This window comes from Bos indicus x Bos taurus, chromosome 21 (assembly GCF_003369695.1).
Source record: "Bos indicus x Bos taurus breed Angus x Brahman F1 hybrid chromosome 21, Bos_hybrid_MaternalHap_v2.0, whole genome shotgun sequence".
Lineage (NCBI taxonomy): Eukaryota > Metazoa > Chordata > Mammalia > Artiodactyla > Bovidae > Bos > Bos indicus x Bos taurus.
The window spans coordinates 65,620,927-65,646,197 of record NC_040096.1 but is presented as its reverse complement, the minus strand read 5'-3'; the positions used below and the strand labels follow the sequence as shown (position 1 = coordinate 65,646,197).

At 53.5% G+C, this 25,271-nt stretch overlaps 1 protein-coding gene, 1 long non-coding RNA gene and 1 other non-coding gene across 5 annotated transcripts; 1 reads left to right on the top strand and 2 right to left on the bottom strand.

The window, feature by feature from the left end:
* Positions 1-549: 549 nt before the first annotated feature.
* Positions 550-24,198, top strand: RTL1 (retrotransposon Gag like 1). Of its 3 annotated transcripts, XM_027522087.1 has the most exons (4): positions 550-778; positions 986-1,064; positions 10,127-10,186; positions 19,131-24,198. In XM_027522087.1, exon 4 carries the CDS (start codon positions 19,216-19,218, stop codon positions 23,209-23,211), a length of 3,996 nt encoding a protein of 1,331 aa, XP_027377888.1. In that variant the 5' UTR covers positions 550-778; positions 986-1,064; positions 10,127-10,186; positions 19,131-19,215; the 3' UTR covers positions 23,212-24,198. The 3 variants fall into 3 exon arrangements, with proteins under 3 accessions (XP_027377888.1, XP_027377890.1, XP_027377891.1); XM_027522089.1 differs by lacking the exons at positions 550-778; positions 986-1,064 and adding an exon at positions 2,442-2,540; XM_027522090.1 differs by lacking the exons at positions 550-778; positions 986-1,064; positions 10,127-10,186 and adding an exon at positions 13,104-13,434.
* LOC113880084 lies at positions 5,231-19,691 on the bottom strand. Its single transcript, XR_003507584.1, has 7 exons — positions 19,603-19,691; positions 14,690-14,757; positions 13,820-13,933; positions 9,426-9,496; positions 9,177-9,323; positions 8,536-8,699; positions 5,231-5,551 (listed from the first exon to the last, which is right to left on the bottom strand). It is a non-coding gene; the product is annotated as an uncharacterized LOC113880084 (long non-coding RNA).
* LOC113880207 lies at positions 6,591-6,667 on the bottom strand. Its single transcript, XR_003507670.1, has one exon. It is a non-coding gene; the product is annotated as a small nucleolar RNA SNORD112 (small nucleolar RNA).
* Positions 24,199-25,271: the final 1,073 nt, after the last annotated feature.

Sequence of the window (25,271 nt, the reverse complement as noted above, 5' to 3'; positions counted from 1 at the left end):
CTTTGAGTGGGGGGCGCAGTTCCCCTCTCCTTCCTCCCGTCCACAGCGCTCCCCGTGGCTCCCTCCCTCCCGGACGTGGAAGTCTTCTGTTTTGAATACTGCTCAAAGGAGCAGACAGGTGTCCGGGGATGTGCACTGTGGCCGGGGTGGGGGCTGGAGGGACGGCACGGGAACAGGGGCTCTCCGACAGAGATGATGGGGAAACTGAAGGGCAGGGGGGGCCCCCCCCCGACCTGGTCTGTGTCAGGGAAAGGGGCTGGGGTCCCTGCCCTTGAGAGTGGGCTCTAGGCTGGGTATTTGCCTGGGGGAGGGGACTCCCTCCCTCGGCCCTCAGCCAGCAAGCCCTCATCCACGGCCACAGCTAGTCCTGCCCAGGAAGCTGCCCCTAGTGGGGCCCCCCGGGTGCTCTCCCGCCCCTCCCTCTAACTCCCTGTCCACGCAAACAAGATCCAGCCCCCTTGATCTGCAATCTGCCTGGACGTGGGCAGGGCCCCCTCTACGTCAGGTTAATAATGCCACTTTTATAAGCCTCTGCCAATAGGTGCTACCACCTAATTTGGAATCTGCCCTTCAAACAGATTGAGCCACAGAGGAGCTGGGATCTCAAGCACCCACTGCTGGGAGGTGCTTATAACTATTCACTCCGTCCCTTGCCCACCCACACCCCCCAGCACTCAGCAGAGCCTCGCTGAGCTCTCTGCAGCAGCAGGGTGTGGTGGGGAGTCTCGGACAGACTGGGGTTCCAGCCTAGCTGGCCCTCACACCAGCTTGAGAGTCGGTGAGTATGGGACTTCATCTTTTCCTGCCTCAGTTTCTCCATCACGCTAATGGGGATTTTTGAGGTTGGTGCTCAAGAGTTCCTGCTGGGGCTGAGTTCTAGGCAGACAGCCTGGCTCGGGGCTTGTCTCCTAGAAGACAGGGCACCATGATGTCAGTAGCATCACTTGATTTACAGTGACTGACTCCCTTCTCTTTCCCCCACCAGACTGAGCTTGGAGGACAAGAAGCCAGCCGATTGGCACTGCTCTGTGTCCAGCCTTCCAGCCAAATCTGGGCCCGTGAAGGTAGGTGCCCTGCAGTGGTTTGGAGAATTGAGTGCCCGGAAGGATGGCTCCACCCCACACTTTGTGGGGTGCTTGGACTCCACTGGGCTTCTCTTCCCAGACACCTCTGCCCTTTGTCTCAGATAGTCCTTCTAGGGAGCAGCCAAGAAAAATGTTCCTTTGCCTTACCCCGGGGGTCCTCTCGTGCTGTTTGTAAACAGTGCCAATGCTTGCCATATTAAAGGCAGATGTGGGCTTGCCCATCTTTTTTGTGGCCTACTCTAAGCATCTACTGTGAGCTCACAGGCCCACAGGCCTCCTCTGGCTGAGTTAATTTGTGCTGGTGGAGCCCACAGAGGGGTCTCTGCCCCGTGAAGTCCCTGTCTGTATTCGGAGCAGGGCCTCCGAAAACCAGGCGGTATTCTTTGCTGCGACACTTGTTACATGCGTGCGTGCGTCGCTCCCTGAGTCCCATGGTCTACCCTACCAGCCCTGATGAGCTGTCTAGTGAGTGCTGAGCTGCACTTATCTCATTTAGCCTCCCTCTGAGCCGGTGCGGAAGCCCCCTCTCATCTCCGTTTCACAGAGGAAAACCCGAGGCTCTGAAAAGTAAGAGGAATCGCGTGGTCTCCCAGTTAGAGAGCCGGGAAGCGCAGCCAGGGAGCCCCCAGCCCCGCCGCGGGCGCCTGCCGCGGCTGTCGCCGCCGCTGTGGGCTGACCAGGGCCGGCCCGGCTGCCGGCGGCTCCTGCGGAAAAGGCAGGGGGGTTGCATAGAGAGCGTTCTCCCTAGCAACTAGCAGAGGGGCCATAAAAAACCGAGAGGGCTCGGAAGCCGCTTAACAGATAGCTCCTGAGCAGCTGGACCCGGGAGGGGAGACCCGCGCCCTCCCCTGGGCTCTCTGCAGAACAGCAGGGCAAAGGGCTCCGTCCCGGATGCGGGCGGGCCGGGGCAGACGCGCCCCGGGACAGGTGTCGACGGCCGAGATCGGACGGGGCTGGGGAACCCCTAACCTGATCCCACCGTGGACGGGGGGCTCGCTCTGGAGAGCCCCGGGAAGGAGCGTGCCGCCCGCAAAGAGCCAAGGGCAGAGGGGGCGAGGGGGCTGCGTCGGAGCCGCGGAGGCAGATGCAGAAAGCGGGGAGGGCTCGGCGAAGCAGCTCGGTGTGCGAGCCCCGAGCTGGCTGCTCAGGGAGAGAGGGAGCTCCCTGTTACGGGAGGCATCCGAGCAGAGAGAGGCAGGCCGGTACTTGGCCGGGAGGCTGCCGCACGGCTCCCTGCCCAGGCTGGCAGCCCGCGCACGTCTAGGCCTTCGAGAAGCTCCTGCAGCGCTAAGTCCCGAGCGGGGCTGGCCGCGGCGGAGGCGGGCTGGGGTCACAGCAAGGATGCTGACGCGTTCCCAGGTCCCTAGCCCTGAGCTCAATGGCACAGGCACCGAGATGGCCGGTGGAGCGCTTCTGTCTCGGTGAGGCAGTGAGGGAGAGGAGCGGAGAATGGGGGTGAGTGCTGGGCCGGCGCGGGGAAGGGGGGAGGGTGGGGGGCTGTCCTGCAGCCAAACCCCCATCTCATGGGCCGGGCCACCTGGAGTGGTCAAGGTCTCGCCCCGGCTCCCAGGCCCAGAGATGCTGGCCTGGGTCCTCTCTGGGGCAACAGGCTGGAGCAGAGGGTGGGGGGAGCCTTTCTGTGGTTGGGGGGACAGAGGTGGTGTGGGAAGAGGGGGTGGTGGTGTTGTCTGCTGAGTTGAGGGTCTGGCCCGGTCATGGGAAAAACAGAACCCTTTTCTGGAGACTGGGCCGCAGCCCCGGATTCGGCCGGCTGCTGGACCGTGACTTGGATGCGCTGAGGACCCGTGAAAGCCCCCTCGCCTGGTGGTGGGGGCGAGGGGCCTGCATGTTGATGAGTGCGGTCTGGGCTGTGTGTTAGGCGCTGGCCCTTTAGGCCCATTCATGGGGGCTCGGTTCCCAGGAACTCTGGGTGGACGGGGCCTTTATCAGGGGACCCCGCTAGACGAGGCTCTGTTCTGCAGTTTCTAAAGGAGTTTTCTTGTCTTTGTTCCCAGTGCAGGCACTGAGTATGTGTGAGTGTGTGTGTGTGTCTGTGTGTGTGTGTGTGTCTGTGTCTGTGTCTGTGTCAGGCCGGCTGAGGGTCCAGCCTGGGGTCCTTGTCTGAAATGACCAGGCTGCTGTCGGTCTGTCTTGCGGGTAGGGACGCACCTCTCATGGGCAGGCAGGAAAGACTCAGGGAGGGCCAAGGCACCCAGCGACCCCAGGACGAGCCCTTTCTCACTACTGCCTCATTGTCCCCCTCCCGACAGCCCAATCTGCCGGGCAGGCTCTATCTGTCGGCCGCGGGGTCCCGACAGCTGCTCGGACCCACCGTGGGGGGGCAGCAGCGTGTTGCAGGTGGAGTGCGGGCTGGCTCCGCAGACAGACAGACAGACTGCCCCACCACACTGCTTAGGCGCTGGGAGCAGCCCTGGGAGGAACTGTTTGCTTTCTCAGAGCCTCAGGGGAAAGGTTGTGGGGGGGAAGGCGCTTTGTGGTTGTTTTCTGTCGTTGCTGTTGTTTTAATCAGTTAAAAGATGGCTCTGAAACTATCGCTGCGAAAATGTTTGGTTAAGTATTTACAAGTGCGTCACCACCTCTGCGGCATCGCATGGAGGTGCGGGGGGGGGGGGGCGGGGGGAAGCGGGGTGCGGCAGAAGAAATCACGCACTTAGAAAAAGAAAGGCTTCTGATCGGGGAGAGCCCCCAAAGAATTCTTTGAATAGCTTTAGTATGGATGCGAAAAGTCACCTCCCCAAATCTCTAATAGGGCAGAGGCCCCGGGGCAGCCCACCTCTGGGCCCCAGCGGGTCAGCTTGACTGCAGAGGGGAGGGGGCCTCCCACTAACAGTTCGTCTTGCCCCACACATAGACACAGCCCGGCACCCTCGCCCGGACACAAGGGTGTTAGGGATGCAAGGGGCTGCACGCTAGAGGCACAGACGGCTCCCCTAACAGCGCAGAGAAACAGCACAAGACGTGGGTCAGCCCAAGCCCAGGCTCTGGGGTGAATACACCAAAAATTTAGGAGAGAGGGGTCTTTGTGCTCAGTGGCCGAGGAAGTTCACTTTTGTGTCAAAGGCCAGCCATGCTTCCAACTAGGTGAGGCTGCACTGATGCACAGAAACCTCATTTAGGCTGGGCCCAGCCCAGGGAGCCGTTCTTGTGAAATTTAGGAGAAGTCCGGTTTAGCCAGAAGTTTTTCCAGGAATTATTAACCTCTGGAGACTGTAACCACTGCTCCTTGTGAACCGCTCTTGCCAAACTCTATAAAATACAAGTCTAAAAAATCTGCCTGAAGAGCAGTCCGACGTTTTATATGTAGTTATAAAAAAAAGAATCAATAGTGGCCAAACTTTTTAGGAGAACCCAATTAAGACCAGTGGGGGCAGCCCCTTTCCACCCCCCGCAGGGTTTGAGGAAAGGCCCCGAATCTCCCTTGGGGGTGTCCACGCTGGGGTGAGGGGACCGGGGCTGCTCCCCACCCGGCACTTGCCCTCTCGGCTCCGTTGGCCCCTGTGGGTCTCCCTGCCCTGCAAAGGAGCCGCCTGTGCCTCTGGAGGGAGGTTAAGCACTTGGGACAGGATGAGCTGGAAAGGCTGCTGGTTTCTGCTGCAAACAGCGTGGCGACTGCTGCAGAGGTTGATTTAGTTGTGTGACTGTCCCACTCGACCCCACGGCACTCCGGGGGTGGATTAGCATTCCTCCTGCGACATCAGGAAACTGAGGCCCAAAAATCCTTGGGGATTTGCCAAAGACACACAGCTCTGTGTGTGGCCCCGGAGCCAAGTGTGTGTGCTCAAGATGGCTGCCCTGATGGGGGGCTCCCTCCCACCCCCACCCCAGGGTAAAAGAGGGGACCAAAGCCCCGGAACACCCTGGTGCTTCTCCTCCTGACAGGCAGGTGAAGGCCTCTGCCCCACCCCAGGGCGAAGGAGGCATGGCATCACGGCCCCTCTACACCTGGAAGCTGGTACTCTTTCTAGAACATGACGTATCCCAAGCGCCACTCTTAGCCAGTCCTCTCCCCAGCACGTCTCCACCACCCCAGCTGTCACCCTCACCCCAGCTGTCATTCCTCCGTCTCATGTTCCACAGCCCCTGTTTCTCTCTGGCAAGGAGCGGGTCACAAAAGGCACAAGGAACCGTTTCCAGGGTATAATTATGCCCCCAAATCACATCACTGCCACTCCAACCCTCAGATGTAAAGCACCCGACCCCTGCACCCCAAGACTCAGGGTTCCAAGGGCCTCAGGGAGCCTGGCATGTGCACTCAGGACGAAGCAGTTTGGGGGATGCCAGCCCGCCCCCCGGGTGTGTGTCTGCAGTAAGACGGCATTCTGAGGACTCACCCAGTGCCGCGGAGCACTCAGCCAGTCCTCTGGAGCTGCCCCTCGGCCCAGGGGAACACGAGGCTGTTTTCAACTAGGAGAGGTCGGATCCTGGCAACACGGGAGCCGAGGTCACTGAAAAGGGACAAGGAAAAAAGGGTAATTAACATGTGGCCAGTTTCACAAATTCTAGAAAAATGCAAACTGTTCTTCTGGATGAAGCAAACAAGTCAAAGACGTGTCAGAATTCCACAGACTACACTTTACTGAAATTTTAAATGAGGTGTTGGGGTGGGGGGGAAGACGTGCCTCTAAATTTGGGTTCACCCAGGAAATATTTCAAGCCTGGTCTTAAGGGCCAAGGCGAAGCTGGCTGGAGCCCCAAAGGGTAAAAGGCAGGGCACACACAGAGAGAACAAGGCAGCTGGTGGGGGCTATAGTGCGCTTAGCACACGTATGTGCATGCATACGTGTGTGTGTGTGTGTGTGTGTATTCACATGCACACATGGGGAGGGGGCACAGGGCTGGGGAGCCTCCAGCCAGACCCTGAAGGGTCTTAACGTGCCAGGCTAAGGTTCTTGGACCACATCCCAGAAGCTCCGGGAAGTCAGATGGAGGATTTAAAGCAAGACAGTGACAAGGTCAAAATGGCATTTTAGAAAGATCACTCAGTGAAAATAAACTTCGCTGCAAACCATTTAATCTAGCTATCCCACCTCTAAGAAGCCGGGGTAAAAGCACAGTTGGGGATGTGTTTACATATTCAGCTACAAGAATGCTCATTGCAGGGTCGTTAGCAATAACACACACTAAAAAACAAAAACGGGACAGCTTAGATCTTTTTTAGCTGGCATCAGTTCAGCAGAATCCTATTAATTAAAACCTCGGTTCATGACACGCTCTCCTCATTTATCTGTGCCAGGACCACTTCTATTTTATCTGTCTTTCTTATTTATTTTTTTAAATAATGTAACGAGCACAATGTGAACCAGGGACCGCCCGACGACCAGGACTTTGACCAAAGCGTCTATATGCACACGCTCGCCTACCCCAGCAGACTTACAGCTGGGGCTTTCAACAATAGAGGAGGCTCTAACAAACAATGATGCAAACACACCCCGGAATATTAAACAGCTCTTAAAAGGAATGAAACAGCCGAGACCTATTGTCTTTAATGGACCTTAGTACTTTGTGCAGAACTGGATTAATCACGACCCTTTGTTCATAAACACTTTTTCATCATAGATCCCGGCATGTCTTGCTTTTCTTTTTCTACCATATGCATTCATATATTCATTTGTAATAATGACATAAACACTCGTGAGCCCACTCCTCAAACTCAGACCTTAGCAATTACTTAACACCTGCTTCCATAAGCCAGCAGCACTACACCCCCCACCATGGGCTAAGAACCGCGGGGCTTTCGTGACAGCAACGAGATGGTTAACCCAACTCCAGTACGTGTACAGAGTACAGGCTATTAAGGTGTTGTAATAAGGAATGGTGTTTTTTTATGATCTCCAAGCAGGATCTTGAGTGAAGAGAAACAAGCTGTGCAAAAAGAAATGTACATTGTGAGATAGCTTACATAGAAAACAAACAGAATCATATATTGGAGGGGGTCTATTTAGATATATATGCAAATGCACAGAAAAAAAATATCTGGAACCAGACACGTGACTCAGATAACAGCACTTAAAATGGTGGTGGTTGGTGGGGAGGTGGGAAGTTGGGGAGGAGAGAGGAGTTGATGATGGTTTTAGCTTTTATCCACAGTGTTTGATTTTCAGTAATAGGTATATTAATTATCAGTGCATCTCTTGCATAATTAAAATAAACATTTTGTGTGTGGGTTTTTTTGTTTTGACTTGTTTGTGGGGGTTTTGTTAGCTTTTAGCTTCGTTTTTTTTTTACAAATACGAAAGGAAGCACATTTTGGCTGATGGATGGGGAGTGGGTCGATTCCCCCCCACACACATCAGTTCTGCAGACACGAAGGATTTATCCTGCCCCCCAGATCACTCTTTTTTGAAATTTTCTATGTGCTAAAGCAGCAGTGCCCCAGGTCTCTGAGTGGTGAGCAGGTGATATGAGGCCAGCAGGTACGTGCCCATCAGCTGGAACTGCACCCGCCATGGGCCCCAAATCGCTTTAGACCCACAGGGCGTGTGTCTGTCTGCAAGGCACCTACTGGGGAGAAGTCCCTTTTCTCCCCAAGAGCTTTAACAGGCCCGAGAGCTAATGCCCTGGCCCGTGTTTTCTAAGCTTAGCAAAGTGGAAATGAGGACTCAAGAGAATGTGAGACGAGGCAGTCCCGGGCGAAGGGGACATGGGAGCCCCGAGGGAGTAGCCCACATGCTCCAGCAGCCCTGCGGCTTGCTGGCGGAGACCCGGGGGCTCAGTGTCCTCTGCCGCTGATTCCCAGGCAGAACCCACAGCTGTTACGTTGCCCCTCCCCAGTTCTAACCTACAGGGCGTGTGGCTGACACGCTCCCTGAAAATGGGGTGCAGGTCCTTGCCTGCCGCTCCCCGCGAGTCCAGGGTGGCATGCCACACCCTGACTTCTCATCAGAACCCCTTCCCTCCCCCAGACACTCCAACCTCTGCCTGCCCCCCAGGTCCCCTCCAGCTGTCGCAGGCATGGGGCTAGCTGCGCAGCTAAGAAGACCCTTTATCTTTATGCAGATAAAGACATCAAGGCTCAGAGATCCCAAGAACACAAAACCAGGCCAACCTGAAACCCAAATCAATCTAAAGTTAGGGTTTGTCTTGGCCTCCATCCACACAGATGAGCTGATCAGTTAGCTGCTTAAGGTATTCCCTTCTCCAAGCTGACACAGGCAGGACCTTCTAGAATTCTTGCCCCTCTGCCCGGCAGACACTTATTTTCAACCATGACTCTGCACAAAAGAAATGTGAGCCCAGGTGAGCCAACCCTCCACCAACACGACCAGCTCTTAATCACCTTTTCCGCACACAAGCCCCTGCTATTTATTCCATGGCACTTTATTTTGCATGGGGTTTGATCCTGGCGAATACTTTGAGATGTCTGTCATAGTTTTTGCAGATACAAAAGATGCTTATGATAAATAAAAGTAAAATACAGCTCCCAGGTTACCTGCATCTGCCTCCGGGCCAGGGTAAATCCACGTGAAGATGCTCTTTCCTCCAGAAGGCTACGTTAAGTCCCACTGGGCCAGTAAAAGTTACAGGGTTGACACAAGGAAAGGGCCTCTGGACCCAAGGCTGACCTGTTTATCCCTCCAGGTGTCCCTCTGGATTCTACAAAAATGAGAAGGGCTTTGAAAGGGACAGTTAGGGGACAGATCCACTGAGATGACAACCATTTTTACACCGGCTGATCACCTACTGTGCACCAGGCACTCTCTAGCTTCCTCCATTAAAAGCATCAGGGTGATACTTGAAGATGGCTGTCCCCATCCTACCGGAGCCAGCGAAGGGAATTATAATCCCTTGACCAAGGCCACCAGCCTCCACCCAGGGTAGCCTACCTCCTCTGCCCCCAGAGCAGACCCCATCAAACATGCCCCCTCACCCCTCCTCGTAATCATAGTGAAAGATTTTACCACCACCCTGGGGGCGGGTAATGTAAGGGACAGTCAAGAGGAACAGCATTGTTTGGGATTTTTAAATTAGACTCCCATCTTAAGGTTGTGTAACCCCAACTGCCACCCCCAGCCTTTGAGGGCCTCACCCCTCCAAAGAGGCTGTCTGTATGGCAGAGCAGGGCATACGTACCTGGGGAGAGCGGTGTCTTTGAGGTCAGCCTAGAAGGGCCTCACACTCCCCTGGGTGGGGCTGCCATCCTGGGGGGCCAGGGCTGGGCCTCTCCTTGGCCTTGGGAACCCACTGACTCACTGCCCGCCGGCGGGCAGTGAGCCACGGCTGCGGGACAAAGAGCTCAGGTTAGATCCATCCTGAGGACACTACATGTTTACATATTGCTCACATGTACCAATTGGGATAAAAAGCAATCATTTTTCAGACCTTTTGATTCGATCCTGGGCCAGGCATCTACTCCCTTCCTGGAGAAAGCCGCCATCCCACCTGCCAGCCTCCTGGGAAGGGAGAAGAGAAAATACCCAGGTTCCCAGGGTGAGGGGCAGCCCACCTCTCAGATTCCCCACCCCCAGGCCTCCCCCCTAATGCTGACTGCCCTACTGTGTGCCTAGGGGGAGGGAGGGCAGAAAGAGTAGCTAGTGCAGACTACTTTCAGGGACAGGACAAAACAGTGCAGTCGATGGGCTTGCTCGAGGGGCTTCAGAGCTTGGGAGTCACAGAACAAGGGCGGGGCCGCGGGGTCTCCGGTGTGGACCTCAACTGGCCTGACACTTGGGCAAGGCCGACGGGACGCACAGAGAGAGAAGGGAGGACAGCCCATGAGGTCTGAGGTTGTCCTGGGCCTCAGGTTCCTCTTCTGAAAAATGGGGATAAGAAAAAAGTCACACCTTCAAAGGGTGTTACGAGGATTAAGAGAATGAAAACAGGGCCTAGCACATAGGAAGGACTCAAATGATGGAGGGAGCCAGACGCAGCACTGGGGGGACTGTATCATGTGACGTGACGTGGGCCCCTAAGAAAGGCAGGACACAGCCCTGAGTGGACGGAAGTTGCTACTGTGCAAAGTGCATGCACCACCCCAACCTGGCCTAGTACTTAAGAAACCTATTTATCCAATAACCTTCTAGAAAGAAGCGGAGCTCCAGCTGACGGGACAGAAGCAGAGCCACTGATCGCCTGTGTCAAAGGTAAGGCTCAGGGTGAGGGGGTCCCATGCTGACCTCCCGCCCCCAAGCGGGTGGTGCTGGTGGGTCGGGGCGGAGGGGGCGGGGGGGCTGGGCCAGCGCTCAGAAACAAAGGTTAAAGGATTCGTTTGTCTGCAAGAAAAAAGCCATGACGTGGAGGACTCAATGGCTCTGTACAAACACTCGAGTGGCTATAATTAGCAGGCCCTGGGCCAGCTGTCCTGTCCCTCTGCCCACATCCAAAGTAGCCAAATTGATTGGAAATGACCACGGGATGTCTTCCGGGACCCGAGGGCAGACCCTGAGGTCCTCATTCCTTCAGTCTTGCCTCCCATCGAGCCATGAAATGAAAGTGGCTCCTCCGGTCCTCAGGGGCTCTGAATGGCCACTGCCCACTGCCCCTGGGGAGTCAGCTCATGCTCCCCCTGCCACCGTCCACCAGTGCAGGGAAGAAAGCCTAAGCCTGGTTTCGATCACTGCCTCTGCCTCTTCCTTCCTAAACCAGGCTCTCTGAACCCCAGTTAAAGCCATGAAGCAGGGAACACGCCCCAACCCGTAAGGAACAAAGTCAGTGTTAGGGGCCTAGTGCCCAGGGTCGGGCCTGAAACATCCATTTTAATAAATGAATGCTAATTACCCTGGTCTACATACCTTCCGCATCTAGACACCCCATCCCTCACTAGCTCCAGACACGACCTGCTCAGCGCTGGGGCTGTTCAATGGTCCTGATCCCAGGGGTTCTCGCCACCGCTAATTACGGCTCCCGGGTAGGGCGCGTGACCCTCTGGACTCTGGCTCCTTCACTTACAAGGCAGGGCGTCGTCATCTCGTGGGGTTAATGGGAAAATTAAAGTTGATGCCATGCGTGAAAACGCTGCCTGAATCCATCTGACCATTACAATTATAGTGGGTGTGATAAAAGTGATAATCATGAGTCCTAATGATAATAACAAGCCCAGACTTGTTTGGAGCATTTCACAGTACACGAAGGGCTTGCTGCACCCCACTCCCCTGGGAATGCGGGGCTCCCTCCATTAAGTAAATGGAGAGACTGAGGCCAGTCTGGGCCGAGTTGCCCGGCACCAAGGCCCCATCCTCCTGCTCCAAGAACCCCCATGCTCCTGAGCCTGCAGCCACAGCACCCCAGGAACAGAGGGAACCCACCAGAGACTCAAAAAAGCCCACTGAAGCCCCTCTCAGCCCCTACTCTCAAACCTGGACCAGCACTAGAAGAAGCCCCCCAGCCTGTGTTCCCAAGAACACCCAATTTCTAAAAGCGATTGGTGGAACTGAGCTCCACCTACCCTGACAAGGGGCTTCCCAGGCGGCGCTAGTGGTAAAGAACCTGCCTGCCGATGCAGGATACATGAGAGATATGGGTTCGATCCCTGGGTTGGGAGGATCCTCTGGAGGAGGGCATGGCAACCCACTCCAGTATTCTTGCCTAGAGAATCCCCATGGACAGAGGAGCCTGGTGGGCTACGGTCCATAGGGTCACAAAGAGCTGTATATGACTGAAGCGACTCAGCACACACACACATACCCAGACAACCGCTCCCTGCACCCCTGCTCCCCAGGGTCATCCCTCAGACCCCTCTCAGGACCCCTTAACTATAGGAGCCATGTGAGAAGACCCCTCCCTGCAGCTCTGGGGAAACTGAGGGTCAGGAGAAGAGCACGCTGAAAGTCAACGAGGGCCCGGGGGTGGCAGCTGGTTCGGGCGTCCTCCCATGCCCGCTTTCCTTGAAAGGCAAGAGCAGTCCCGGGGAGCAGCTGGTTGGCCCTGCCGATCAGGGCAGCCCAAAGAAGGAGGCCACTGGCCGCCTGACCCCTCTCCCAGCCCCGCCCGCAGGCGGCACTCTCCCCAACCCCTGGTTATTCTGGGCAGAGTGAGCCAGCTGCCCCCTGCAGCCGCCTGTTAAGTGGAGGGCAGGCAGGCACTCAGCGGAGGGAACACGGCTGGGTCAGGGGCACTGCCCATCCCCTGGATGGCTGTGGGGGGAAGCGAGGGGCTGTGCAGACCCTCTCCAGGAGGACCCCTGCCCCGCCCGGGCTGGAGGTGAAGGAGGAGCCCGGGGGACAGTACTCGCTGTCTTGAGTCACATGTCCCCTTTCTAGACACTAGTGTCCCCAGAGATGTCCAAGGCCCAGTGGGGCCTGACAGCCTGGCCCCTTTGTCCAGGCCCCAGGGGAGGGAAAAGGAGGATGGAGACTCGCTGTTCAGGGTCAGTGAGAGGGGTCTCCCATCTGGAAGGACCAAGGGGGTCTTGGACACACATCAGGGGGTTGAGTGCTCAGGAAGGGGGGACCCCTGACTTGAACTCTGCTCGGCCAGCAGTCCCTGAAAGTCCCAGAGCCCCAGGGCCCCAGCCCAGCTCTTCATGGGACCCTCCGGGAATGCCCCTCAGAACTCCCAGCACCTTCCTCCTCCTCCTCTGTTCCTGACCAGCCAGCTGAATTCGGAGAGGGAGCATGCCACTGGTCCATATCAGAGGAACCAAGAAGGCCCCCCAGCCTCAGTCTGCACACCCTGACCTTGGCATTAATCTAACAGAATAACAAACAACAGCCTGTGGCCCTCCCAGCACCCCTGTGTGCCCACCCACATCTGGATGCTCCCCTCCGTCCATGCCACCAGCAGGACCGGGGCAGCAGAAGGGGCATGTGAAGACACTAAGACCACCGAGGCCCCAAGACTCGCGGTTGTATCCATCATGGTCGAGTCCACGTGGCTCTGAGCACCCCTTGGAGGCCACACAGGGCGGGGTCTTCGCCTGATGGCAGGTGCCCTGAGAGCCAGGGGAGCTCCAGGTGTGGCTGCCAGCACCTGGGAGGCTGGCAAGGTGCCCTCACCTCGTCCCTGATTCCTCCACGCCCGCCCCCTGCCCCAGGCTCAAACCCTGCCCCTAAACATCCTCTCCTCTCTTCCAAGCTCTATTTTTAAAATCAGATTTCCTTTACTGCACAAGTGAGCTGACAGTGAGCGGGGGGTGGGGAAGGTATTCGCTGAGGGATTGGCCCCCCGCCCCTCCTCCACACCCAACCCTTCATAGACACACGTTGGCAGCCCTGACCCAAAGGGCCACTTGCTCAGAAGCGAGCAAGGAGCTGACCTGACCGAGAAGGCTCCGGGCGCCGAAGGTGGTGAGGCTGGACTGTCTGTCTATGAGTGTCGGGAGGGGAAAGAGAATCCAACGCGAAGACCCCAAACCAGCTGCACTAAACCAGCTGCACATCCTGGATTTTGGAGGGTATTTTTTTTTTTTTTTTTTTTTGGGTAAGGTTAAGAATTTCCAAGTCAGTAGATATTGCTCAAAGAAATTTTTGTGAGCCTTGAGACTTCAACATGATCCTAGCTGCGTTTATAGGACTGGGAATAATACTTCTTTAGAGCCCAGAGCAGAGGCAGGGGCAGCCTCTTGGGCTGTGTGGAGCTGTGGCAGGCAGGCCCATGGAGGACAGGGGTCAGAAGGAAGCCCGCACTGGTTTCTAAAGCAGTACGCGGCAGGACCCGGGCCCCGACGATGCCCAAAGTCCTGGCAGAGGGACAGACAGCTGAGCCCAGTGGAGCCTCAGGAGAGCTCTCCCCGGGGATTCAGGGAGACCCCTGGCCCTGCCCCGAGATCCCAGGCTCACCTCCGGCACAGCACTGAACACGAGGGTGCATGGTCCTCTTCTTTTATTGGTGATGTTCTGCAAGGCAAGGCTGCCTCCATTTCTTCATGCTAGAGTCGGGGTCTAGCATAATGCCTGGCCCAAAAGAAAGAGTCAGGACATTCTATATGAATTAATGAATCATAGGTATGGAGACAAGTTCAAAAAAAAAAAGGAATCTGTGACAATAAAATCAAGGTGCATTTGGGGGGACAAGAAGTAACAAACCCCAGTCTTTCAGGAGGGAAGTGTGAAAGGCATACGGAACTGAAGCTAGACAATAAAAAATTTTGATTTCATGCAAATTTAGGCTTTCTACTCTAAGTAATAAAGAGCCATGTAAAGATTTTTCAACATAACAAACACTGATCCAATTTTCATTCCATGCTCAGGCAATTGGATTTTATGTTATGGACATGAAATGTTAAGGATTTTAAACTGAGGATATCATGATTAAATGGAGGTGCCACGCTAAGATGCAGAGACATTTTGTTAGTGATGGTTAAAAAGATTTTAAGCGGGGGCTGGGGTCGGTTTCATGAATAGATACGGAGTTTGGAGGGAAGTAATCTGGACTTTAGTACTGAGAAGTGACACAATCAAACTTTTATAATTACACTAAGGAGTTTGGATTCTTGCCCAAGGGTGAAGAAATACAATGGGGAAATTTTTTGCTTGTGGGAGGTAAGTACAGAGAAAAACATATATTTTAAGGCTTTGGATTTCATAAATGGACGATGATGAAACATTGGGAAGTTGTTGACAGAAAAGTAAAAGCCACACATTTAAGGATCACGCCGAAACATCCTTTATTAGTTGAGGGGGTGCTAAAGTCTGACTTTCAGAGCATACCAAGGAAATTGGATTGATGTTGCCAGCAAAGTTGAAAGACTCTGATCAGAGTAGTTCCATGACCAACACTGGGAATACGCAAAGAAATGTGGAATTTACTTTGAGGCTCTGACACAATGAGATTTTTGCAAGTGCCTAGGAATTTTATTTCAGCCAATAAAAAGTTCTAAGAGGGATGTGCCGAGTTTCGTTGTATCTGATAAAGAGTTTGCAGTGAAATTACCAAATAAAATTCACATTTTATGCTAAGATTTTGAATTTTTATTCCCTAATTCCACAATCAAGAGACACTGTAAGATTCTTAAGGTGAGGTGACAAGATCAAAGTTTACTGACTGTGCTGCAAAGTGTGAATTTTATTTTAAGGAATGACAAGATCGAATTTTTATATCATGCTAATAAGCATGGATTTATGCCAATAAAGGATTTCAAGGAGTGACAGGGTAAGATGTGTGGGGTTTTCTAATAGACCGATCCAATGATAAATTATATGGTAAAATGCTGCATTTTATGAGTAGTTGGGATTTTATGTTACAGGCTATGAAAAAACCTTGAAGAGTTTAAAATTGGAGAGTTACATGATCAAATGTACACATTTCAGGAGAGCTACAAGAGCAGATTTTTATGACAAAGATAATATGTTCAGATTTTTATAACATGCCAAGTAGATGTGATTTTATGTGTGAATTGAATGAATTGAAGGCATTGAAGTATCTCATTCGAAAGAGGGATATGATCTCATTTTTGAACCTCGTGTAGAGGCGTCTGGATTTTAGCCAATAAAGGATTTTAAAGAGTGACTGACTAGAGTTTAGTCTCCAGGGGAATTAGCTGGTAAAACATATTTTAGGCTAAGGTGTCTGGATTTGATGAAGCAGATAATGAGGGCGCATCGATGGTTCAGGGGCGGCACCCCTTGGCAAAAGTGCACCCAGTCTATGCTTTATGCAGGCGAACTGAGCACTTATGGCAAGTAATATAGAGGCGGGGCAGGAGATACAGAGGCTGTAGGATTGAATTTACATAGCATGCTAAGAAGTTTGGACTCTATTCTGAGGAACAGGATCAGTTTTTTGTGTCGGGCTAAGGAATGTGGATGTTGGCCATTAAGAGATTCTCAGAGAGTGATATGGCAAAACGTCTCTGTTTCATAAACAAAGGCTGCATAGAAATTGTACAGTAAAATATGTCTTTTATGCTAAGGGGTTTAGGTCCTATATGCTAAGGACTTTAGTAACTAGAGATATTATAAGACTTTAAACAGAAGTTACAAAACCAAAATCATATTTCTTACAAGTGTGGCCTTTAATGAAATGGTCAGACTTTAATATCATGTCTAATTACTGGTTTGGAATTAAGCCAATAATTCAAAATTTAAGAAGTGACCTAGTGAGATTTGGGGTTTTATATCCATCAGTTTGCAGATAAATTCATAACAAAATTTTTTATTTTATCCTAAGTGATTAGAACTTCATGCTATAGACAATGAAAAGAAACTTTTGTAAGCTTTAAATAGAGAAGTTATGGATAACTTTTATGCATCTTGCTAAAAGTTTAAATTCTATGTTAAGGCATATTTGTAATATCAGGTAATATCTGAAAGATAGTAATATCAGGTTTTAACAACATGCGAAGGATATCAGATTTTAGGTTGAAACTGGGAAAGTTAAAGGATTTAATCAGGTGCCTCAAATTTATAAATATATTAAGAGTAGACTTTATATTAAGAAGGGGATAATCTAGTTTTTAAATCATGTGCTAAGATGCTCAGTTTTTAGCTAATTAATGGTTTTAAGAGACACACTGAGATTCTGTATTTTAAATTGTAACCAATTTAACATTTTTTTATTTTAAAATTCAAATTTAAACAGTTTATTTTAGTCAATAAAGCACCTTAAGGATTTTAAAAGACATACTGAGATTTTATATTATAATTTTAATCAATTTAAAATTTTAGCCAATAAATGGTTTTAAGGGTTGTAGTTGACATTTAGGGATTTTACATTCAAAATTTTTAATTTAGCCCATTTAAATTTTTAAATTTTAAATATTAGCCAGTACAGTGTTTTAATAGTTTTTAGAGACATACTGAGATTCTGTATTATAAGTTTTAGCCAATTTAACATTTTTAATTTTAAAATATAAAGCCAATTTAATGTTTTGATTTTTAAATTCAAATTTTAGCCAGTTTGAATTCTTAATATTAAATGTTAGCCAATAAAATACTTGAGACAACTGAGACTTTATATTTTCAATTTTAGCCACTTCAAAATTTTTAATTTTAAAATTCATATTTTAGCCAATTTAAATTCTTAAATTTTAAATTTTAGCAAATAAAGCATTCCAAGGGTTGTAAGATACATAATGAGATCTTATATTGTAAATTTTAGCCAATTTAAATTTTTAAATTTTAGCCAATAAAGGGTTTCAAGGGTTGTAAGAGACATACTGAGATTTTCTATTTTAAATTTTAACCAATTTAAAATGTTTAATTTTTAAATTCAAATCTTAAGCAATTTAAATTTTTTCTTTTAAATTTTAGACAATAAAGCATTTTAATGGTTGTAAGATACATAATGAGATTTTATGTCTAAATTCTAGCCAATTTAAATTTTTAAATTTTAACCAATAAAAGGTTTTAAGAGCTGTTAAGAGACATGCTGAGGTTTTTATTTCTAATACATGAGTTGGCAGATGAATTAATTTGTCAACTTTTGTATTTTAATTAGAGACTTGGAGTTTTACAATAACAATATATAGTTTACAAGACTTTTATGAAGAGGAAATGAGTTAATCTATGTGACATGCTATATACATAATCTTATTATAATGGATATGAGGATGGTGATGACAATTTTACCTAAAAAAATGTCGTCTCTACTTTGAATGAAAACATGATCAGCATTTTCTATTATTCTAAGACCTTAAATTGCAGCCAGAAAACGATTCTGATGAGTTTATGTGTCAGGAATTTTTATGCTAACAGGTTTGCATTTAATATCGTATACTTCGAATAAACAGAGACGGCTTTAATCAGAGGGACTGCAGAACCAAATTTAAGCGTCATGCTAACAAGAATGCATTTAATTTTGAGAAGCAGCACATCATGTTGGAAAGGCTGGATTTTAGCCAATGAGGAGTTTTTTGCTAGGGAATGCATTTTTTTTTTTAATAGATTGGCCCGGAGGCTAAAAAGAAAACTGAGAAGCAACAAAAAGTGTTAAATGCCTCAAGAACGATAACTGTAGAGCTAATTAATTGGATAGCCAGAACTCAATTTGCCCTGCTCCAGCAGAAAAGCACGTTAACAATCCCAATCAAAACATCTCTGTCAATTCAGCCTTGACCCACTAAAGATTTTCCAAAATCAATTCTTCAGTCACTCAGATGTCAAGGTTATCTCATGCCCTCCCCACACCCCCACGCCTTACTGAATATCCCAACTCTACTACACCCCAATGCTGGGTGGGAAACCAGCCCAGGACAGGGAAGTGCGTCCATTGGGGCAAAGAGATCGGAGGGTCTGTAAAGATTTTTGCACGAGTAGAACTGAGGCCAGATGTTTGAAGTTCCTGAACCCCCGCAGACAAGGAGGGCTAGTCTTGGGAGAGTGCAGATTTTAGGAGAGGTGGGCACATGATTGGTAGGTCTCCCCCAACAACTCAGAGCTGGGGAAAGAACTCAGCCCTGGAAGTCGGTGAAAGAGAAAAAAAATCAGCAAAAATTCCGAGTCAGAATTAAGTCACAAATGACACGTCTCTGGCAGACAGTAGGTATTTTCTAAACGTTTCTGGGGGAGGTGGGGCGGGAATAGAAAAGCCAGAATCCAGATCATGGCTTCCACCTGTCCCCAGTCTCTCCTTTGAATCTAGGAGAAGAAATAAGAGCTATTTGGGGCAGCTGACCAGCTGAAGGGATTGCAGCCAAGTGCCCATTTTCTGCTCGTGCCCTGAACTTGCTAACCAGTAGGCATCTCTCCTGGAGATTCCCACCTCAGCCCCAAGGGGGCCCAGCCTGCCAGGGGTGGCTTTGGATGGCACTGAGATGTGACCTCTGTGACCTTCTGGTGATCAAAGAAGGGCAGGGAAGTTGACCAGGCCTGTGTGCCAGGCTTGAGATGAAGCATCCAGTGCATCCTGCCAGGTGCCTGCCTGCCACAGGGCCGCTCTGGGCACAGCACGCCACAGAATTTATGAACTGTGAATTTCTCACAGCCGTGGGGGAAGCAGGCAGGCCAGACAGGCAGAATACACCTCGGAGATCAGGTGCAAAGGTCAGGGGGGTGAGGATCTTTTCTCTCCACAGGATGCCCTAAGTTAGACCCAGGGAGGTTCCCCCCAGCTTCAGACTAGGTGGGCATCTGACTTGTCCTAGAGACCCTGACCCCATGAGACCCTAAAACACTGCCTTTCTTCCCCCAACTCCCGCCTCTCCCCCTTCAGGTTCTGATCTCTGACGTCCCAGTCGCTGACCAGACGCGTCACGACCTTACCAGTCTTCAGAGAACACTCCTTTCCATCCGACGAAATGATGGAACCCTCTGAAGACTCATTTGAGACGATGATGGAGCGTAAGAATCCATCATCAAAACAAATGGAGTCCTCCGAGGGCTCATCCAACACCACCGTGGAGACACCACCAGGCGGCAGAGTGGAGGCGGCGGGGCTGGCCAGCGGCCTGGCCCAGGAAATGGGAGAGCAGTCCATTGACCTCCGCCAAGACATGGAGGAGCCATCCAGTGGCCCACATAGGGAAATAAAGGATCCACCCAATGACCTACTCCAAGACTTGGAGGAGTCATGCGAGGGTTCTCATCTGGAAGAGGGGGGTCCATTCGGTGGGGCACCTGGTGAAATGGAAGAAGAAGAGGACAACCCATGGGAGTCCCAGGAAGACCAAGACTACTACACTGACCTGGCTGAATCAGAAGAAGACGAGAGTCCCGAAGAGCCAGATAGCTCAACGGTGGAGGTCATGGGCATGGTGAGGTCCATCATCTCTCTGTATTTCCGGATGCAAGACCTCAGAGAGCAGCAGCGAGTGGCGGAAGAGATCCTGATGAACGCGATCAACAAAGGCCAACTGCCGAACCCGAAGCAATTCTCAGGCGATCGCAGAGAATACCATGAGTTCATCGTGCTCTGCCAGCTGATCTTACAGAGCTACCCAAGAGTGTTCTGCAATGACCGCCTGCGAGTGGGGTACATCATCAGTCACCTCTCGGGCATGGCTATGGAATGGGCCGGTGACCTGCTGGAGAGAGAAAGCTCCGTGATTGACGACTTCCCGGCCTTCCTGGAAGCCATGAACGACACGTTTGAGTACCGCCAGGCCCTGCGGGTAGCAGAAGATGCCATGTTCAACCTCAGGCAGGGGGACCGCGCCGCCATCGAATACATCAACGAGTTCCAGAGCCTGGTACCCACCTTGGGCTGGCCGGACGAAGTCCTCCAGGCCCACCTGTGCCAGGGGCTCAAGGAAGACATCAGGCAGTATCTGTTCCGCATCCCACAGCCGAATTCGCTGGAAAACCTGATCACGCTGGTCCTGCAGATAGAGGACAAGCTGGCTGAGAGAAGGGCGATACTCAGGCTTCTCCCGGAGTCCCGCCCACGGCACCTGACCTGGCTCGACTCACCTGTTCCCGAGAGGTGGACCGTGAGCACCTGGCTGCCCAACGAGTTCCACCCTGGCATCAAACGCAACCACCTCTTCCTGCTGCTCCTGGTGAGGGTGAACCCCTACCACAGCGTGGCGGTCCAGGCCCTGGTCGACTCAGGAGCGACCAGCAACTACATGGATGAGGGGTTCGCCCAAGAGCACTACGTGGAGCTCTACCAGAAGCCCTACGCAGAGTCGGTCCAGACCGCGGACGGCTCGCTGGTCGGCAACGAACCCGTCTGGCTCTACACCGAACCCCTGGTGTGTTTGCACCAGAACCACCAGGAGTCCCTGGAATTCGACATCGTTGCTTCATCCAAATTCTCCGTGGTCCTAGGCATCAAGTGGCTCCAGCTCCACGCCCCCGAAATCGACTGGGTCAAAGGCCGCTGCACCTTCCACTCTCCCTACTGCCTGAAGAACTGCTTCCGCCCGCCCCCACCATGCATAGCTCTGGAACACCATGCCGTAAGCCTGCTGCCCGGATTGCCACACCAATACTCCGACCTGGCCGACGTGTTTAACCCGAAGGAAGCAGATGAGGAGACTTCCGACCAGCCAAGCTCAGACGGATCCGATGATCTTTCTGAATCAGAGCCCTCTGAGCTTCAGCAGGCTGGAGACAGTGATCAAAGCGAGGAGACCTTTTACGACTGCGCCTCCACCGCGCCGTGGGAACCTGTGGGTGCCGGGACGCAAGAAAAAGCCAAGCAGGAGGAATTCTGGGACCCGAAGGACATGCTGACCAGCAGGCATGACTACATACAGATGATTCCAGAACTGTTCGACCAGTTACACGGAGCTACATGGTTCACCAAGCTGGAGCTGCGTGGGACCATCGTGGAGGAAAGCATGAGCATACACCAGACAGAAGATGTATGGAAAGTGGCATTTGGTTTGGAGCTCCAAGACATGGCGAGCTACCAGCCCTTCCTGATCTGTGCAGACCCGATCATCCCCCAGGGCGTGATCCACTTCATCCTAAAGGACATGATCGGCCTCTTTGTCGTCTCCTACGGGCAGGACGTCCTGGTCTACTCCATGAGCCAGGAGGAGCACTACCACCATGTGCGCCAGGTCCTCGTGCGCTTCCGCTACCACTACGTCTACTGCTCCCTGCAGAGGAGCCAGTTCCACCGGCACACTGCCGAGTTCCTGGGCTTTGTCGTGACCCCCAAGGGGGTGAAGCTCAACAAGAGCATCGTCAGCACGATCACGGGGTACCCCACCCCGGGCTCGAGGAAGTCCCTGCGAAACCTCATGGAGTTCGCCTTCCCCTACCGGCACTTCGTGGAGCGGTTCGCCGACATCACAGAGCCCCTGGTGCGGCAGCTCCAGGCCGACCTGCCTTTCTACTGGGGGGACGAGGAGCAGGAGGCCTTCGTGGGCCTGAAGCGGGCGTTCCGCAAGGCGCCCCTCCTCTACCACCCCAAGCCCCAGAACCAGTTCTACTTGCAGACGGGCGTCACCAAGACGTCCCTGCACGCCAGCCTGATCCAAATGGACAAGCGGACGGGCAAGAAAGTCTGCTGCGCTTTCTACTCTCGCAACATCTCCCCGATGGAGGTGGAGGCCTCGCCGGCGGAGATGAAGATCCTTCCAATCCGGGCTGCCTTCATGGTGTGGTGCCGCTACCTGGAGAACACCGAGGAGCCCATCATGATCCTTCTCAACAAGGAGGATCTAGCCTCTCTGAACAATGACAGGCTCACCGTACTTCTCCCCGGCCACTGGGTCTTCTTCTTCACCCACTTCAACTTCGACGTCATGGAGATGCCGAGCTCGGAGGATGACCAGCCCCTGCCCCGCCGGCAGAGACTCGGCGAGAGGGCCCAGCAGCGCCGTGTCGCCACCACCACCAGGCCAACGATGCTTGTCACCATGCCGGCCCCCACTGGGGATCAGTCCCCAGAATCAGAGGACGAAGAGGAGAGTGAAGGTGCCCTTCACCCAGACGAGCCCAACGGGCAGAACCTCCAGCAGGGGTACCTGGCGCTGATACCCGTGGACCAGATATTCAACAGCTTCCTAGCCCACTTCAGCATGGCCCAGATCAGGGCAGTCCTGCTGCACTTCTACCGAAGCCTCCTGTTCTGGAAGAACCTCCTGGCCATGGCCGCGCTCCTCGTGATGCTGCGGTTCAGGAGGCGCCTGGCCCTGCTGCCCGCGCCTGCCGCGGACCCAGCCCGGCCGCCCCAACGGCGCTCTCTTCGCCTCTTCCTGGACGCGTCCCTCCTCACCAGCAGCGGCATCGCCACCGCTGTCACCCAGCTGTTCACCCAGATGCCACCTCTCGTGGGCACTAATGCCCTCCCGGCCGAGGAGCTGGCTGAGCTGTTCCTGGGCCCCGGGCCCTGGCAGCTCAACGCCCTGCGGGGCTTGCAGATGACGCCCAGGTTCTGGCAGATGCTGTGCCAGTTCTTCGGCATCAGGGGGCGTGCCCTCGAGGGCACCCAGACCCACCCGAGTCCACACCAGTCCCTGGCACCGCACGTCGAGGGTGATGAATATGTCGTCTTGCGAGAAGCCCTGCAAGACGACCTGCAACGTTTCCGTCAGTGTGGCCTGCATGACGGCCTGCAAGACACCTCGCAGGACGCGCAGGATGACGTGTGGGCCCTCAGGCCCCGCCAGCACCTGCCCACTGAGGCCGAGGTCCTGGCCCGCCTGACCTACATCCGCAGCACCCAAGGGGGCTCCGTCGTGATCCACCGGGAGCTGACGGCCAGAGACCTGATCAACTTCCTGGCAAGTGTCTACACCCAGGCTCTGCCCACCCTGGTCGAGGCAAGCCCACCCAGAGAAGGAGCCACGCTGGAGGAACTGCCCAGCGACGCCGACGAGGATGCTGGCCTCGACTGAGCGCACCTCCTCCCTGCCACCCCGCCGCCCTACAGAACCTCCCTCCAGCACCTCCCCGTGCCTCAGCCTGCTTCGCTCAGATCCCTGCACCCACTTCCTGCCCCTCGTGACGCAAGGGGAACCACCTGAGAAGGGCACGCAACCAACTCATCAACCAGCAACAGTTTCCGTACCAACAGACCAACAACCGGACTGTTCCACCACCAGAGACCCAGAGCCAGCTCAGGGCTACACAATTCCGTCTTAATTCAACAGGTGCCAGGTCTGCAACTGGGCGTGAGATCAACGAGAAGAGGGCAGTGATGAGCAGGAAATGACCCCATGACCCAAGGCCAGGTGAAAACTCAGCACAGCGGAGGCAGCCAAGCAAGCAAGTGCCAGGGACCCACCACCCCCTGTAGTGGCGATGGCCGCCTTGGGCCACCATGGGACACTGACCTTGGGTGCTCCACTGGCTTCTTCTACGTCCACAGCGGTGCTCCTGCTACCCTAGGCCCCAACCCCCCCCACCCTACGTCTTGTGGTGTGTGCTGTGGTGCCTCCCCCACCCCCGCCTCCCTGCAAAGCAGCGCCCGCCCACCAGTGCCCCCCCAGTCTGGTCCAGCTCCCTCAACACTGACTGTCTGACCCTGACCTCCGGCTCTCACCTGGATGGTGCTGCTCCACAGAGGGTCCCGATGTACCAGTACTTACCAGACTCGCATCCTCAGGAGTCCCCCACGACTCCTGGGACACTGATGGTGTGACGTCACCCGGTGCGGCTCCCTCCTGCGCCCCCCAACACTGACAGCACAGGGGCCTGGAGGCCCACGACAAGCGGAGGGGCTCCGAGGGAGACTGAGAGACTGAGACAGCCAGCGGACTGTGCCAAGTAGCTAAGAGGGCTCCCACCAGACCACCGCTCTCTGCCACGGGGAGGAGACCCCGCCCCCAGCCCTGCCCCTTCACCGCTTCCCACCCGCCAAAATAAAGCAGAATAAAAGATTATCTGACTTTGTGGTTTGTTCCCAAGGTGCAGGATGGGGCGCAGGCAGGGAAGGGGGAGGAGGGGAAGCACGTGGAGTGGGGCAGGGGCGGGGAAGACAGGCCCACCCGGCGCCTGGCACTCTGTCTGGGGGAGGCGGATGTGGGGAGGGACTCTGGGAGCTGCCTCTTCCCGAGGGTCTGGATTAGGGACCCCAGAAACTCAAGTCCCAAATTTTCCCACGAGAGAAACGAGGGGTGGGGGTGGGGGGGGCTGGGCTCTCCCCCCGTCAACTCAAAAGGTCTGCAAACCAAGGAGCCTCGGCTTCAAGCAACTCTCCCACTATCACCTCTGGCCAGAAGGTCAAGGTCACATTGCCCTAAAGATGGCAGAAAGGCTGTTCTGAGGGTGCACTGCCCTGGGAAATGGGGAGGGGGTCCCAGCTGAATGGGCACAGCAGGGAAGGGGCACTCAGGCCCTCAAGGCCCACTTACCCTTAGCCTGGCCCATGCTGACCCAGAGCCCCTCTGCCTGGCCGCAGGGCCCACCCTTGGACCTCCCAGAGCACAACTGCCCCCCTCCACACTGAGACCACTCCTGGTGGGGGACACAGAGCCTCCACTTGGGGAGGGGTCCAACACAGAGCACGTCATGCGCCCCAAGGCTGCCCTCTCAGCTCAGCTCTACCCCTGATGGCGGCACCATGAGACCACCAAGCAGATCTCAGGTTCAACGCCAGGGGCTCCGCTCTACCTCTGGGCTTCCCCCGCCCCTGGGCCCCTGCTGACTGGCCGCAGCCCTCTCCCAGCCTCGGTCTCCTCGTCTGTCACTCGGGCCCATTGGAGCTGCTGTCGCCACGGAAGTCACACTCTAGTTCCTGTCCTCCACTGCACCCCGGGTGCTTATGCAGAATAAACTCAGGAAACCAAGGCCCAAAGAGGGCAGGTGACCCGAGGGTGGCTGAGAAGGGGTCAAGAACAGAGCCAGGACTGGTGGCCTCTGCCCTCTCCCCCCGGGCCCTCCACCCCCATCACGCCCTGCACACGTACTGTCACAGGACCCAGGAGCAACCCCATAAACAGCCCCCACCACCACA